This window comes from Mytilus trossulus, chromosome 3, assembly GCF_036588685.1.
Source record: "Mytilus trossulus isolate FHL-02 chromosome 3, PNRI_Mtr1.1.1.hap1, whole genome shotgun sequence".
NCBI classification, from domain to species: Eukaryota; Metazoa; Mollusca; class Bivalvia; order Mytilida; family Mytilidae; genus Mytilus; species Mytilus trossulus.
Window position 1 is genome coordinate 33,346,947 of NC_086375.1, and position 14,066 is coordinate 33,361,012.

The following is a 14,066-nucleotide window of genomic DNA, read 5'->3' on the forward strand; positions in this document are numbered from 1 at the left end:
TCACTATGGAAGAGCAATGAACAAAAATCAATGCAACACAAGGTTATGTGAAGAAATTATGCTGTTTGTTGATGAGATTTCATAGGATGAATGTCGATATAATAAAAACATTCCAATGAACAGCATACAAGAACTTGTTTATTGTATTTTTCCAATTTTTTCGATTATCAATATTACATCTTTATCTGTTAACCAACAATCGCAATAATTAACTCCTGCAATGATATTCAAATTGGCATAAAAGAATTTCATGATATGTAAATAAAGTTAATTCAAGTACTTATTTGATGCCAATTTCTCTATCTTTTTATCTTTCAAAGATATTTGAAATGTTGCTTCTCCAATATAGGGTATACATCAGGTTATATATGAGAAACTGCATTTTAATTATCAAATCAAGATTTAGAATGTTCAATACACAATTTAAGGATTATATTTGACTGAAAAAACACATGCAGAGTTTAAGGATGTATTAATTTCCGTATCTATTTTCGATAAAGAAGCAAACATTCCACTTTGAATTAACTCATTAACGATAGAATGCACTTATTTGTACATTAAAGAAAGACATTAAAATGGATTTATAGATTAATGCGCATAAACTTGCAGAAACATAAATGTAATGATATCGATTTCATGGATTCCCTTTCATGATTTCATGATTAAAAATTGTCTCACTATATCAAAATATCATATCATATATGATTTAATTGTATGCCTTCAATCAAAATAATAATTTAACCTTCAAATTTTCTTTTTATGAGAATGACAATTTTCTACTCCGGTAAATTTTAAATGTCTTTATATCAATGTGACAAAATAATTTGAATTTAAACCTTCCTAAAATCTTCTACAATAGCCATAGTCCCGCTATTGACGTTCTTAAATAGGATAAATATAACACAAAAATGTTAAAATTGTTCTTCCAATGCAACATCTAAACTATCTTAGTCTAAATCTACAAATATATAAACAAAATGGCTGATGAGGACTGGAATACATTAAGAAAACCTGAATTTATACCAAATCTGTACGTATTTTGATAGTTTAATATTTCTAAAGTATATAAATTATTATAATATTGATTTATTTCTTTATAAGAAGACTATCTACTTTATTATATCACTTTCGTGTACTTAAAGTATTTTATCTTTTAGTTTATGATTTACCGTACAAAGTTACTAAAATATTTGTAATTGTTAACATGCAAGAACTGTTTTGTGTCAAATACTTACAATGATTTGACCATTAAAAGCCACATAAAAAGATATGAACGACAATCCGATAACAATCTAACGAAACAAAGTTAAAAATCATTAAAAATTTTAAAAAGAAAAAAAGTTATATATGATGTCAGCAATAAACCAATGATATATAAAAGGGGGAGGGGAAGAAGACTTTTTTTGCACAAGCATTTATTTCTAATTAGTTTTCATAACGATTTTACAAATGAAACTACACTTTATGAGTATTTATTTGAATTTAATCATTTTGTTGGTTTCGATATTTATTGGTAAGCTTCCTTCAGAGAGATTTTTTTTTGCACATAATACACTCCAAGAAACTTATAAAAAAAACTCCTGCCCCTTCTAACCTTAGTTTTTATAAAATGGTCATCGCCTAAACATGTTTTCATTTAACTTTTACTTATAGAGAACGTATGCCAATCCACCATAAGATAGGCTCGCACCAAAGACAACACATTGGAAGAGCAAAAACAAAACGACGACAACAGAGTCCAAAGTCAACCAGACGCCATCACAAATACTCCAATGACCAACGATTAACCCGTAAAGCTTCAAAAGCTAACTCAGACTTATGGCTAGACTTTAACGTGGACGCTTCTTTGTCAGAAAGCGATGATGAGCAGCAAGGTGTATTATTTTTATTCATTCAATCATTTATTCATTCACATCCATCCATCCATCGTTCTTTCTTTCATTCACATCAATCCATCGTTCCTTAATTCGTTGGTTCGTTCATTCGTTCGTTTATTCGTTTGCTCCATCATTCCTTAATCTAACAAAAAGGAGATAGAGGGCCCAGAAAAATTGAGAAAGGGTTATACGTTAGAGACTAATATAAATAACATTTTATTGTTTTATCGAAAAGAATTCTCGCTCTACATACATTTTTTTCATGTTTTTTTTCTTTTCTATCTGCATGCAACCATTTTTTCTCTCTTTGTTTTCACCAGAAACTACTCAAGACGGCACAGAAACAAGTGTACTGGTGTACAATAATTCCTGTAAGAAGTTTGGGGTCACACCACGTGATGGAGTTTTGAAACATTTACTAACAGACAAACTGTCAATCAACAACGGTAGACTGACACGCCACGACATCCAACCTTTAGCATATTCACTCACGGTGAGTTTAATATTTCTTATAAACTTCATAGTTTATTTAATTTGAGTGGACCCTACAAATGGATGTTTCATCACTTTTTAAATATCCCGTACCAAGTCAGGGATATGGCAGTTGTTTTCAAATACTAGTACATTTCTATGTATGTTGGCGTCTGTTTTTGTAACAGTTTGACAGTGTTTCTGTTGTTCCGTTGTTTTCCTCTAATAGTAGATGTGTTTCCCTCGGTTTTGGATTACGACCCGGATTTGTTTCAGATAAATCAATTTATAACTTGAATCAAATAAAAAAAAAAAAAAAAAGTTAACTTAACAGTAGCAACATGCATTGAACTGCTATCTACTAGAACTGAATTTCTCCAGCTTTCAAAACCAAATACTAGATTGACAGCAGTTTTAAGCTTTACACGGGTCATATCTTTTCTGTGCGTTTAAGACCCACACCATCTTCAATACAAAGCAGACTCGACATAAATATTTTTTTGTGATTTTCAGATGAACAATACCATAACTATATTAGATATTTCTGGAAACAATCTTGGAGGAGAAGGCTTGAAACATTTCAGTAGAATGCTGGAGGAAAACGTGTCGATAACTGACCTTGTAAGTTGTTGTATGAGTAAAAGTTTTGATTCAAACGTTGAGATAACCAAAGATGTATGAATAATAAAGGTCCATGATTAAAAGGGATTCAAAAGAATAGCCGAAACATTTTACAGTCAGCAGTTTTGAGAAAAGAAATATCTATACTGCTTGCAATAATTTATGTACCAATCACAAGTAAACATAAGAAGATGTTGTCTGAGTGCCAATGAGACAACTCTCAATCCAAGTCGCAATCCACCAAAAGTTCACATTTAATTGTCAAAGTATGGCCTTCAACATGAAGCCTTGGCTTATACCGTAAAGCAATCCTTAAATGGCCCACAAAATGACTAGTGTGAAACAATTCTAAAAAGAAAACCAACGGTCCAATCTATATTGATATAAACAAACCGAAACGAGAAATACATATGAACCACTGTCAACCACACCAACTAACGACAACCACTGAACGACAGACTCCTGACTTTTAAAAGACAAATGCAATAAAATGCAGCAGGTTTAAACAATTAACAGGCGCCAACCTTCACCCATACCGGCGACAGTAGTGTAAAATTACAACTTTAAAAAGCATGTTTTATTTTTCTCCACAGGATGTTTCCTATAACGACCTTGGTTCTAAAGGTGCCATACTTCTGGAACAGCTGCTCAGTTCCAAATCACATCTGAAATCTCTAAATGCTGCAGGTAAATTATATTTTGTTTCTTCCATTTTATTATTATTTTAAAAAGATGCCTCGTATGGTTTTAAGTATTAATGTACTTGTAATTTTCTATCACAGACTTTGAGATTTCAAATACAGAAAAATGTTGTTATTTTTTCTACTTGCTATCCTATACATGTAAATTGTTTTGTGATTTAGGTAACAGTTTTGGGAATGACGAAGCCCGATGCTTTTCAGAAGCTCTAAAGGTATTCGTGTTATTGTTATGTAACTTATTGATATTTAATCTTGAATGAAATCGGGATAACTGTTATATAATACTGCTAGAGAGCGTGTTTGTAATTCTAAACATTATTTACACATTAAATTAATTTTAATGTATCACGCAATATCTGTGAAAAGATCGAAATATTAATATATTTGAAGTATGATTTAATTTCAATCGTCACTCTGGTGAAGTAGATATTTCTATTTAAAAAGTTGCTCAATATAACAGATTTTATAACTGAGAAAAAATTATGTGGAGCAAGGAATTAGGTTGCCGGATGACCATTGCATTAGTGCTATCTTCGTGGTTCTTTCATTATGTACATTTTTTGTCTTGTTGCTCAGATGCTACCATAATAAATAGACTCAAATATTTTATTTTTTTCCCTAAATTTTGGAACTGTACTACAGAAGATCGCGCAAAGTTTGAAAAACAGTTCTTTCAAATCAAACTGAAAAAATATGTATTGTTTACGACACTGAGACACCAATTTAACATCACAAAAAAAAAAAAAACCAAAGATAAAACAAAGGTTTGATAAAAAAAAAATGGACTGAAAAAAGTTACGTTTGTAGGAATATTTTACAACTTTTATTTGTCGTTACAGTACGTTGCTTTTGTCGTTTGAGCCACATGTACACCCAACTATGATTGCTTTTTTCACAGTTGTTTTATTCTAATGACAGAATACTAGACAAGACAATAGTCTATGATGATTACTTTTTTTTACAGCAAAATACAAACCTACGTCAGTTAATATTAAGTGACAACAATATCCAGGAACAAGGAGGGTCGCTGCTTGCGGAGGCTTTAGGTATGCTACTTGGACAACAATAATAAAAAAAAATGTCAATGTTGGATGAACTTTTAGTCTTAGATACATAATTTTTTATTACTTTATATTGGCTTTAAACTAGCTGTCAGTAACTGCGAGTACTCTAAGACTAATACTCATTTTTTTTGGTGTAATTATTAATAAATATCCCTCCAACTCCGGTCCTTGTCTTTATTACTAGTTTTTCTTCTTTGTATCTATCGAGTTATGCCATTTTCGACTGCTTTTAAAAGTTTGTTCATATATTTAAAACAGACATGTGGAAAAAGCACCAAATATATAAAGTATTGAATACTATATGTACATTTTAACCTTGGTATGTACATTTTCAATTACACAAATGTATGTTCAATAGGTTGTCAATACAATTAATTTTATATTTTAGAGAACAATGACTATTTACAAGATTTAGATTTAAGCTGGAACCAGTTGAGACTCTGTGGTGCTATTGCTATTGGAAACAGTTTGCAGGTCAGACATTTTGTAAAATTGGGTTGTTTTGTCTCCTACTCCTTCTTTCTATAATAGGAAAGAAAGAATAAAACTTTTGATTGACAAATGTAAAAATTGTCCAAATTTTATCGCTGAATTTACAGTTGAATTTTTTTAAAGGCGTCAAAGCCGGAAATTTTCTATATTTTTTTCTTTTAGAATAACGAATCGTTAAAACAACTGAATGTGTCCTGGAATGGTTTTGCAGACTTGGGTTGTGAAGCAGTTGGTAGAGCACTAACATCAAATTCTTGCCTTGACACCTTAGATTTGTCCAGTAATAGAATCGGATATGAAGGATGTCATAATCTTGCCAAAGCTTTAGTTCTTAATAATACGTTGACCTGCTTAAAGGTAACTTCTATTTTAAACCGCGAATTTTAGAATTAAAATGCAAAACCCAACAACTCAAAACAGGGGCGGATCCAGCCATTTTAAAGGGGGGGGGGGGGTCCCAACCCAGGACAAAAGGGGGGGCAACTATATGTCCCCATTCAAATGCATTGATCTTCCAAAACAAAAAAAGGGGGCCCAACCCCCGGATCCGCCACTGAGACAGCTCTTTTTATTTCTATTTTCAAATATACTCTCTGATGGACAAGGACACAAACTCTTCTTTTACTTAAATGAATTTAATTAATGTGTCATTCTAGACCAGAACATTGTTGAACTATTTGTCACTGGACGTTAAACAACCAACGATTAATACTCCATTGTAACCAGTTTTATGAATTGCAGTTCTTCATTTTCATATCACTATAAACTAAATTATCGCAGATGAATTTAAAATTTTGCTTGTAAAAGAAAGACAAATCTATCATAAATATTTTCTATTAAGTTTGTATTTGGTAATATTTTGTAATTAACAGATGAATTACAATTCGATTACCACACGTGGAGCTTTAGAACTTCTTGTCGCCATAAAAGAAAACCATACAAGTGCCATAGACCGTCTGGAACTTCAGGTAAAATATCATCTATGCATTATGTTTATCTCTATGGAATCTTAAAAACTCTAAAATAATTTCAAAGAATTCTGAACAACAAGAAAAACTGATTTTGTTTTTCAATCTTGTGTTTAGGCTGTCTACACCTAGTTGCTTTTGAAATTAGCAAAATTAGCAAAACTGCACTCAATTTATCAGTTGAATTTTATTTGCTATCGATTTTTTTTAAATAGACGACTGTCACGTATAAGTGCTTGAAACTCATATGTTAGATATTAATTTATTATAGCTTGAACCGTTTCTATTTTTTTGTCATTTTAGGATGTGCCCGTCGTACAAAGCTGTTTAGAAATTGCATCAGACATTAAGGAAAATAAAGACAATTTTAGAGTTATTCACGATGTAACAGTATTATCAGAGGATTTTATTCTTCGATGTGTTAGACCTAACAAAATGTAAAAAAAAAGTGTTATTATTCATCAGGATTATGGTTTTCATTTGTCTGAGCGTGTTCTAACATCATATAATAGCTTTCCTAAATGATATAAGCCGTAAGTGATAAACATATATTGTCATCAGTGCCATAGACTAACAGTCTTTCATCTGTAATTTTCAAGAGAAAAAATGTCGAGCTCTCCGTTCCGTGTAAAATGGAATTAAATTCGAAACAATGACTTTTTGTATCAAGATTAAGACTAAAGGATTAATTCTACAAAACAAGACATCAAACTAATTGATTATTTCTTTTATAAGCAACACGGTCGGATAAGTGAACCTATATGAAATTAAAGAAAAATGTTTATGTTCAGAGTGATGAGCCATTAGTTCTTTGTAAAGACTTCAGAACATGAAAGTGGGAATATACTACAGTAAAACATTGCTTGTAGATATGATCAAATTTGATAATTCTCAAATACTAGTATATGTCGTTACATGGTAGTTTATATATAAACTTTGGTTAAAGTTCATTCTTAGGACATTTCGTCTGTTTTCCTCTTTGGTGGAGTAGCAGTCGAATATTAGACACGAAACCCACTAGTAAATTGGTTTATATGAATAAAAAAAGAAGATGTGGTGTTATTGCAAATGAAACAACTCTCCTCTAGAGACCAAATATAACAGATATCAACAGATCATGGCATACAGCCTTCAACAATGAGCAAAGCCCATACCACATAGTCAGCTATTAAATGTTTAGAAATCACAAATGTAAAACAATTCCAACGAGAAAACTAACAGCCTAATTAAAGTACAAAAAACGAACGAAAGCAAATTTCATATGTAACATAGTAACAAACGACGACGACGAAATTACAGGCTCCTGACTTGGGACAAGCACATACATACAGAATAATTTAGTTTTTCCAACTGCAATTCAAACACCCTTCTTCTAAGTAATGCCGTGTTTATTTCATACACTGTATCTTATAAATTCCAAGGCAGTTCGAAATTTCATCCGCCATGGAACAAGGGTAAAGGTAGGGATGGTGATTGGCCATTGCTTCAAAAACTTTTTTCGCTAAACTGTATATATCGTTCTGGATGAACACAAAAACCAAAAATAAAAGTTTTATTCGAAGTTTTGTGATCATTGTCACTTAAAATTGATCAGTCACATGAAAATCAGAAATTTAAAGTTCTATTTCTTTTCTTTTAAATGATTGGATATACTGCCCCGTGGAATGTAAACAAATCTTTAAAACAAAAAATTATCGGACATATACATGTAATAAAAAAATAACGGTTAACTAAAGTCGGAAAATAAAACTTCGATTGGAGAGGATTTTTTAAACGAAAACAGAAACTAATTCGAATTGCGTATAGTTCCATTTAAATTCAATTTAAGTTAAATGTAATTTATTGTCATTTATAAGTAATCAATACTTAAATTACCGGACATTTAAATTTTTTAAAATAACATTGTAAAGTCGGAAAAATAAAGCTTCGATCCGGACTTGATTTAAAACTAAACATGAAATTAATTCGCATTGTAAATAGTGCCATCTAAATTTAATAAAGTTGAAGTGGACAATGATAGTTTAATGAAATTAATTGTCATTTATAAGTAATCAATACTTATATTCAAATAAAATTGAGTTAATTATCAATTACTTTTAGTTTCTACGTTTGATTATTACTTGGCAACAGCGGAACGTTAGCGTCATTGATCGTTGTTAGGTTACATGTGTTAGTTGCAAAATGTCGAAACTATCTCCAACTGATGCTCGGGCGATTGGAGAAGCTAGGGAATCATGGTGTGCCGTAGAAATGAAAAAGGAACAGAGCTGGTGTCGAACAGAAAGAAAGCATCATGGGGATCAATTTACAAGCACAGCATTTGATGAACACAAACCTGGATATCAGCCACGTTGTACATTTGAGATAAATGCACCTACACACAGAGAAAGAAAACATTACAGGGAACAAAGTAAGATTTTTAAAAATATAGTACTGATGTATGGCAAAATCTTTCATTGATAAATGGTCCGATCTTTTTTGTTGCGAGCATATTTCAACTTCCCGGTCCTATTAATATTTTTAACTGACCAGTATCTCCAAACAGAACCATGATATATATCATGTATGACAAAAATTACCACCCCAAACGATTGTCCTAAACTAGCATATTTATCATAGTCTCAGCAAAAAAAAAAAAATACGAATGTCTTCAAATCTTATATCGGCTATGCTCCTGATTATTGTACTATATGCACATGTGTTACATATAGGAAAAATAAACGATAATACAAGATTAAACAAGGTGTTGAATCATAACAGACACTAAATGTTTGCCAAATTTGAATTGTGTGAACGTGCCACAGTTCGTTAACCTTGTTTTATTGATTAAACTCATGTAAAAGGTTGATCTATTGATCAACTATTTAATAAATCATTTATTGACATAATTTGTTTTACCTGGCATCCGTTCAATAATGTAATTTGCAAGGTATACTAATTAAATAGTTTATAGATTTGTCCTGTGTTCTTTTTGGGGAATTCTTACACAGTCTGGTCGATTTATCGTTAAGACTAATACAGATTATCTGTAAAAATGCATTCATTGGGAAATATAAATTGTGTTCAAAGGAGTAGGTCCGGTAAGGATCGATTTTGGCCTTCAATTTAAGTTTCATCTGACAAAAGATTTTGACCACTTTTTAAACACTGAAGTGTCTATTTCATATGATTCAATTAATCTATGTGCAAGATTTTAACCTATTTAGTCATTAAAAACGATCCAATTCAAGCTCAACTATGAAAAATCGACCAAATATGCGAAAAAAGGTCACATTTCAGATGGTTTTTGTCATAAACGAAAGTGGCCGCATCCGTGTTCATCCTCAATCTTTACATATGTAATGTATTATCATCAAATACAACTTCCATTTCAATATTTTGGATGAACACGAATGCGGCCACTTTCGTTTTACCCGGAAACCGTCTAAAATTTAACTAAAATGCTGGAATTGTGAAGATTTTAGTAATTTAGCACGACTTCATGGTTCTAGTACCCAATATATGTGCATTGTATTGTCAAAAACAGCCCATATTATTGTAGCAGAACCATTCTACTATCCAATAGCTAAGAAAAAGTTTAAATTTTAACAATTTTGTAAAACTGCTATATTTTGGGGCCAAAAAGAGGTCTTACTGAACCTACTCCTTTCTTCATTATAGATTTATAGCCAGACATGTTTTTTTTGCGTTGAAGCAGCTTTAAGGATATTCTCTGAAAATTGTTGCAGGTTTAGAAAATTGTCATCATGATGTTAGAATCGCATAAACTGAAGTTGTAATACTATGATTTTAAAGAAAAATTGAAGTTTTAAAATTGTCCTTTTTATACCATGTGAAACAAGTTAATGTGCCCCACATGTAGCTCTAAAACTTTTAATCCCCGACCATCTTATTTTTTTTCTCGCTAATAAGATTTGATATAAAAAAAGGTCACTTATTAAAATTGAAAAAAGATAATGATTTATTATGTTATTATCAAATCGTTACTTGATGATCTTGAGGTAAAACATAAATATTGGTTAACTTGTATTTTATGCATATCAAAACACTTTGTGTATTACATTGTATTACTTTTGAAATTTTAGGTTTTCTGATTTAGTAGTATCATGGTAAGACGCTTCCATATGCTTAAATGTATAATGAACTATTGTCTTTAAGCTTATAGTGAAACTAACCTTGTAGATTTTATGCAATTCCCAAGTATAGTCATGTTTTAAAATTCATCTACATCCGATAATCGTACGTATCTCTATCCATTCACATGAAGAATATGAACGAAAGGAAAGACATGCTATTTGTTCTTGCGTCAGCAACATAGAAAACTGTTCAGAGGTCACGATATAACCTTACATGAATGATATTAAAAATTTAGAAGATGTGGAATTATTGCAAATGAGACAACTCTCCACCAAATAAGGTAGATCTTTGCATCTATAGTTAAATAGTTTATCATAGGGCCTTTAACAATGAGCAAAACACATACAGCGAGTAAGCTATAAAAAGCACGACAAGCATGTCAAACAATAAAAAAATACCAAACTACGCTCTTAAGTCTACAGTAGCATAACTGTTAAACATAAGACTCTTTACCGATATATATGGTAAACCGGAACTGTTTGAAAACGACTTGAAAGAAACCGACAAACCTCACATATTTTTCTTTAGAAAATAAAGAGTTTTTAGTAATCCCTTTTAGAGTAGTTAGAATAAAATAGCTACTTCCCTTAATGTGTTTGACATATAATTGTTCAGAAATTATTACAGGCGTAGTTTATTTAGAGGACTTAGAAGTTTAATATTTTGTAAACGTAGCTTTGAATTACTTAATTAACAAGATAATGCTCAACAGGGAACATGTATATCATACGTTTATTCAAAGCTCTTTTAATTTTTGTAAGACATTCACAGAACAAGTTCACATGAACATGAACATACATTTGAAATTACAGTATACGATGTAGCTAATAAATTAAAATCTTAGCTCATACGTTGCATGTTAGCTTTCATTCTACTTCATTGTCTGTCTGTCTGTGATTGCATTACAATGTATATTAAGAATGTTAAAAGTATATATGTTTAAACTTAACAAAATACTAAAAGTAAAGCTTACTTTAACTATAGTTGAAATTCATGATAACAGTCTTTATTGCGTATAGCTGCTTATATCTTCGTTATCTGCTTGGCTTCGATGTAACTACATGTCAAACTATATTAGTGTTCGTATTTTTAATGTTTGTTAGGAATCTTCGTGTATAATAACAACATGAATCCACTTATATATAGATCTCATTCAGAAAAAAGGAATTATTTACGAAAGTGAAAGTGAATCAGAGAGGAGAAGTTTAAAATTCGCAGTGTCTGAAAGAAAAATCAGTTGATTATTTTAAAGTCTTGCCACTGGACGTCAATCAACAAACAATCATTCAATTTTCATGAATCTGAATGTGGTGCGGACGATTAAAAATTATTTAAAATCGGTGTCTCCCTTGTTTCTAATTTTTTTCATTTTTTTGTTCTTTCATTTTTATGTTTTTTTAAATACAATGAAGCGAGAAACAGTAACACGTATTGGTGCACAAAACACTATTTTACTTATACATGTTGTGTACAAACAGATGATCACATATTGTAGCTTGCTGCTCGGTAAGAGCTAAGCTCCGCGTTGAAGGCCGTACCTAAACCTATAATTGTTTACTTTTATAAATTGTGACTTTGGTGGAGGGTTGTCTCATTGACACTCATACGACACATTCTTGTATCTATATTTTACTGTTTTAGATTCAAATTATTTACTCATTCTCTAACACTAATATGTTTTCTTTTTCTTTATTTCAGACAAAAGTGTGCTACAGATATAGAGAAGAATGAACGAGAAAGAGACAAACGAATGACATCAAAAAAATAATCAAAAGAAGAAAACATTTCATTTATCAGTATTATAAATACTTTAAGCTATTGCTCATTTTATTCGATATATATTGTTTTTACATCTTTGCTTTTGCACATGTATTCATATACACCTTTCAGTATTACATTGTATTCATACGCTCAAGTGCAATAAGATGCACTCTTACATGTGTCTAGTATTAAAACTGAATTATAAAATTTAATTTCTTGTCATGTATTTATTAGTTGGTGCAGATAATATCCTTTTAATGTTAATTGCTACAAATTACGTAATATTTTCAAAAGGTATTTTAGTTTATGACTGATATTGAAATGCTTTCTCTAAATTTACCAATATATACAAAATATCAAGTTATAAACTTAATCTAAATCACATTTCAAGGTTATTTTTTAAAATTGAATACACAATGCTCTTTGGTCGGGTTGTTGTCTTTTTGACACATTCCCCATTTCCATTCTCAATTTTACAATGATAAGTTTCACGAATAAAAGGAGATGTTTCGTGTATGTCAATGTGACGTCAACCCAATAATACACATAAACCAGGGGACACATAGAGCTCAACATGCGATGTTCAACAATAAACAAAAGTATATATAATTTGTCAAGCTCTAAATTATCCTGCGTCAGTTAAATTTTTCCCAGCATTTTAGTAAAGTCGGTTTTCTCGTTTAATGCTTAAAGAATAAAGAAGTAAAATCACAAAAATACTGAAATCAGAGGAAAATCAAATAGGAAAGTCCCTAATCACATGGCAAACTCAAACGGCAAAATACATAAAAAACGAAATTACAGTTTGTCTAGAAAGCAACGTTGTTCAGATAAAGTTTTGACGATCTTATTAGTTTACATAAAAAAAAAGATATGAGACAGTTATTCAAAAACTTGTACGTAAAAGGACCCATTGTTGAAGGCCGTTTAGTGACCTATACCGTAGTTGTTAATTTCTGATTCATTATTCATTTAGTCTCTTGTAAAGAGTTGTCTATTTGACAGTCATACCACATCTTCTTTTTATATATCCACATCCTATTTCAAGCTCTTAATAGCCATGATAAAATCTGGACAAGCTGTAAAAAATAAGAAGTTTTGGTATCATTGGCAATGAAAAATCCCGAGAACAACACACAAGGCCTCCAATAATGACAAAAAATAAACCGTATAATTATTCGAAAAATGCAGCGGGATGCCAAATTCTGAAATAATTAAAAAAAGTGCAAACTAGCGACCTAAATCCTGCTTAAACCAAAGAAAAATTGAACTATAAAAGACCATACTCAAAGACAACCACTGTTATCGGAATTTTGCTCGCAACATAGAAAAAAAAAACCCGTTGATGTAATACCAACAATGTAATCTTCTGTGCTCTAAGCAAACACACAAAAAAAAACAACAACAAAAAAGCGCTGAGGGAGCGTGAAAATGACAGGGAGACTTGTTTTGACATCCCTTCCCATAGGTATGTCTTTGCCAACTTCGTCAAATGAGGGGGAGTCAAGAGTTGCTTTGTGAATGCGAAAACGGCATATTTCCTAAAAATATTGTGTAGTGTAAATATACTTTCATTTTTATGAAATCGTGAACTTAAAAGTTATTAAGTAGAGTACGGATGAAATATTTGAAATCTGACGTTAAATACCAATTAATCAAAGTTATATCTTCCAAATTTATTTTGGTGAATGGTATTTTACTAGGGTTAAGAGAACAACAATAAATAAATTTTACTTTTACTCTTTTTAAACACATCAAGAAATCCCTGCACATGTAGTAAAATTAATCATGGGTTATAAGTCAATGCGACACATAAAGTATATTTGATATGCACTGCATGATAATATAAATAATACAAAATGAACGTTTAATAATTCATAGGGGTGGAGGGGGCGGCCGTGTCTCATGATACAGCAAGATAAATGCTAGATATCAAATATATTTAATGACAACATGATGTAATGGTATATACAA

At 31.1% G+C, this 14,066-nt stretch overlaps 2 protein-coding genes across 2 annotated transcripts; both read left to right on the forward strand.

The window, feature by feature from the left end:
• Window positions 1-853: 853 nt before the first annotated feature.
• On the forward strand, window positions 854-7,080 carry LOC134709373 (leucine-rich repeat-containing protein 74B-like). Its single transcript, XM_063569542.1, has 11 exons — window positions 854-1,030; window positions 1,654-1,874; window positions 2,198-2,370; window positions 2,862-2,969; window positions 3,563-3,656; window positions 3,833-3,882; window positions 4,635-4,716; window positions 5,123-5,208; window positions 5,389-5,583; window positions 6,099-6,194; window positions 6,498-7,080. Exons 1-11 carry the CDS (start codon window positions 978-980, stop codon window positions 6,633-6,635), a joined length of 1,296 nt encoding a protein of 431 aa, XP_063425612.1. The 5' UTR covers window positions 854-977; the 3' UTR covers window positions 6,636-7,080.
• A 1,222-nt stretch (window positions 7,081-8,302) lies between these two features.
• On the forward strand, window positions 8,303-12,304 carry LOC134711299 (protein SPATA45 homolog). The gene is made up of 2 exons (XM_063571828.1): window positions 8,303-8,604; window positions 12,030-12,304. Exons 1-2 carry the CDS (start codon window positions 8,376-8,378, stop codon window positions 12,050-12,052), a joined length of 252 nt encoding a protein of 83 aa, XP_063427898.1. The 5' UTR covers window positions 8,303-8,375; the 3' UTR covers window positions 12,053-12,304.
• The last annotated feature ends 1,762 nt before the right edge of the window (window positions 12,305-14,066 follow it).

Excerpts from the sequence above, each read along its gene's own strand:
- LOC134711299 (XM_063571828.1), top strand. The coding sequence starts at position 8,376 with ATGTCGAAACTATCTCCAACTGATGCTCGGGCGATTGGAGAAGCTAGG. Across the intron at positions 8,605-12,029 it reads AAAACATTACAGGGAACAAA|ACAAAAGTGTGCTACAGATA; the intron begins GTAAGATTTTTA and ends TCTTTATTTCAG.
- LOC134709373 (XM_063569542.1), top strand. The coding sequence starts at position 978 with ATGGCTGATGAGGACTGGAATACATTAAGAAAACCTGAATTTATACCA. Across the intron at positions 3,657-3,832 it reads GAAATCTCTAAATGCTGCAG|GTAACAGTTTTGGGAATGAC; the intron begins GTAAATTATATT and ends TTTGTGATTTAG. Across the intron at positions 4,717-5,122 it reads GCTGCTTGCGGAGGCTTTAG|AGAACAATGACTATTTACAA; the intron begins GTATGCTACTTG and ends TTTATATTTTAG.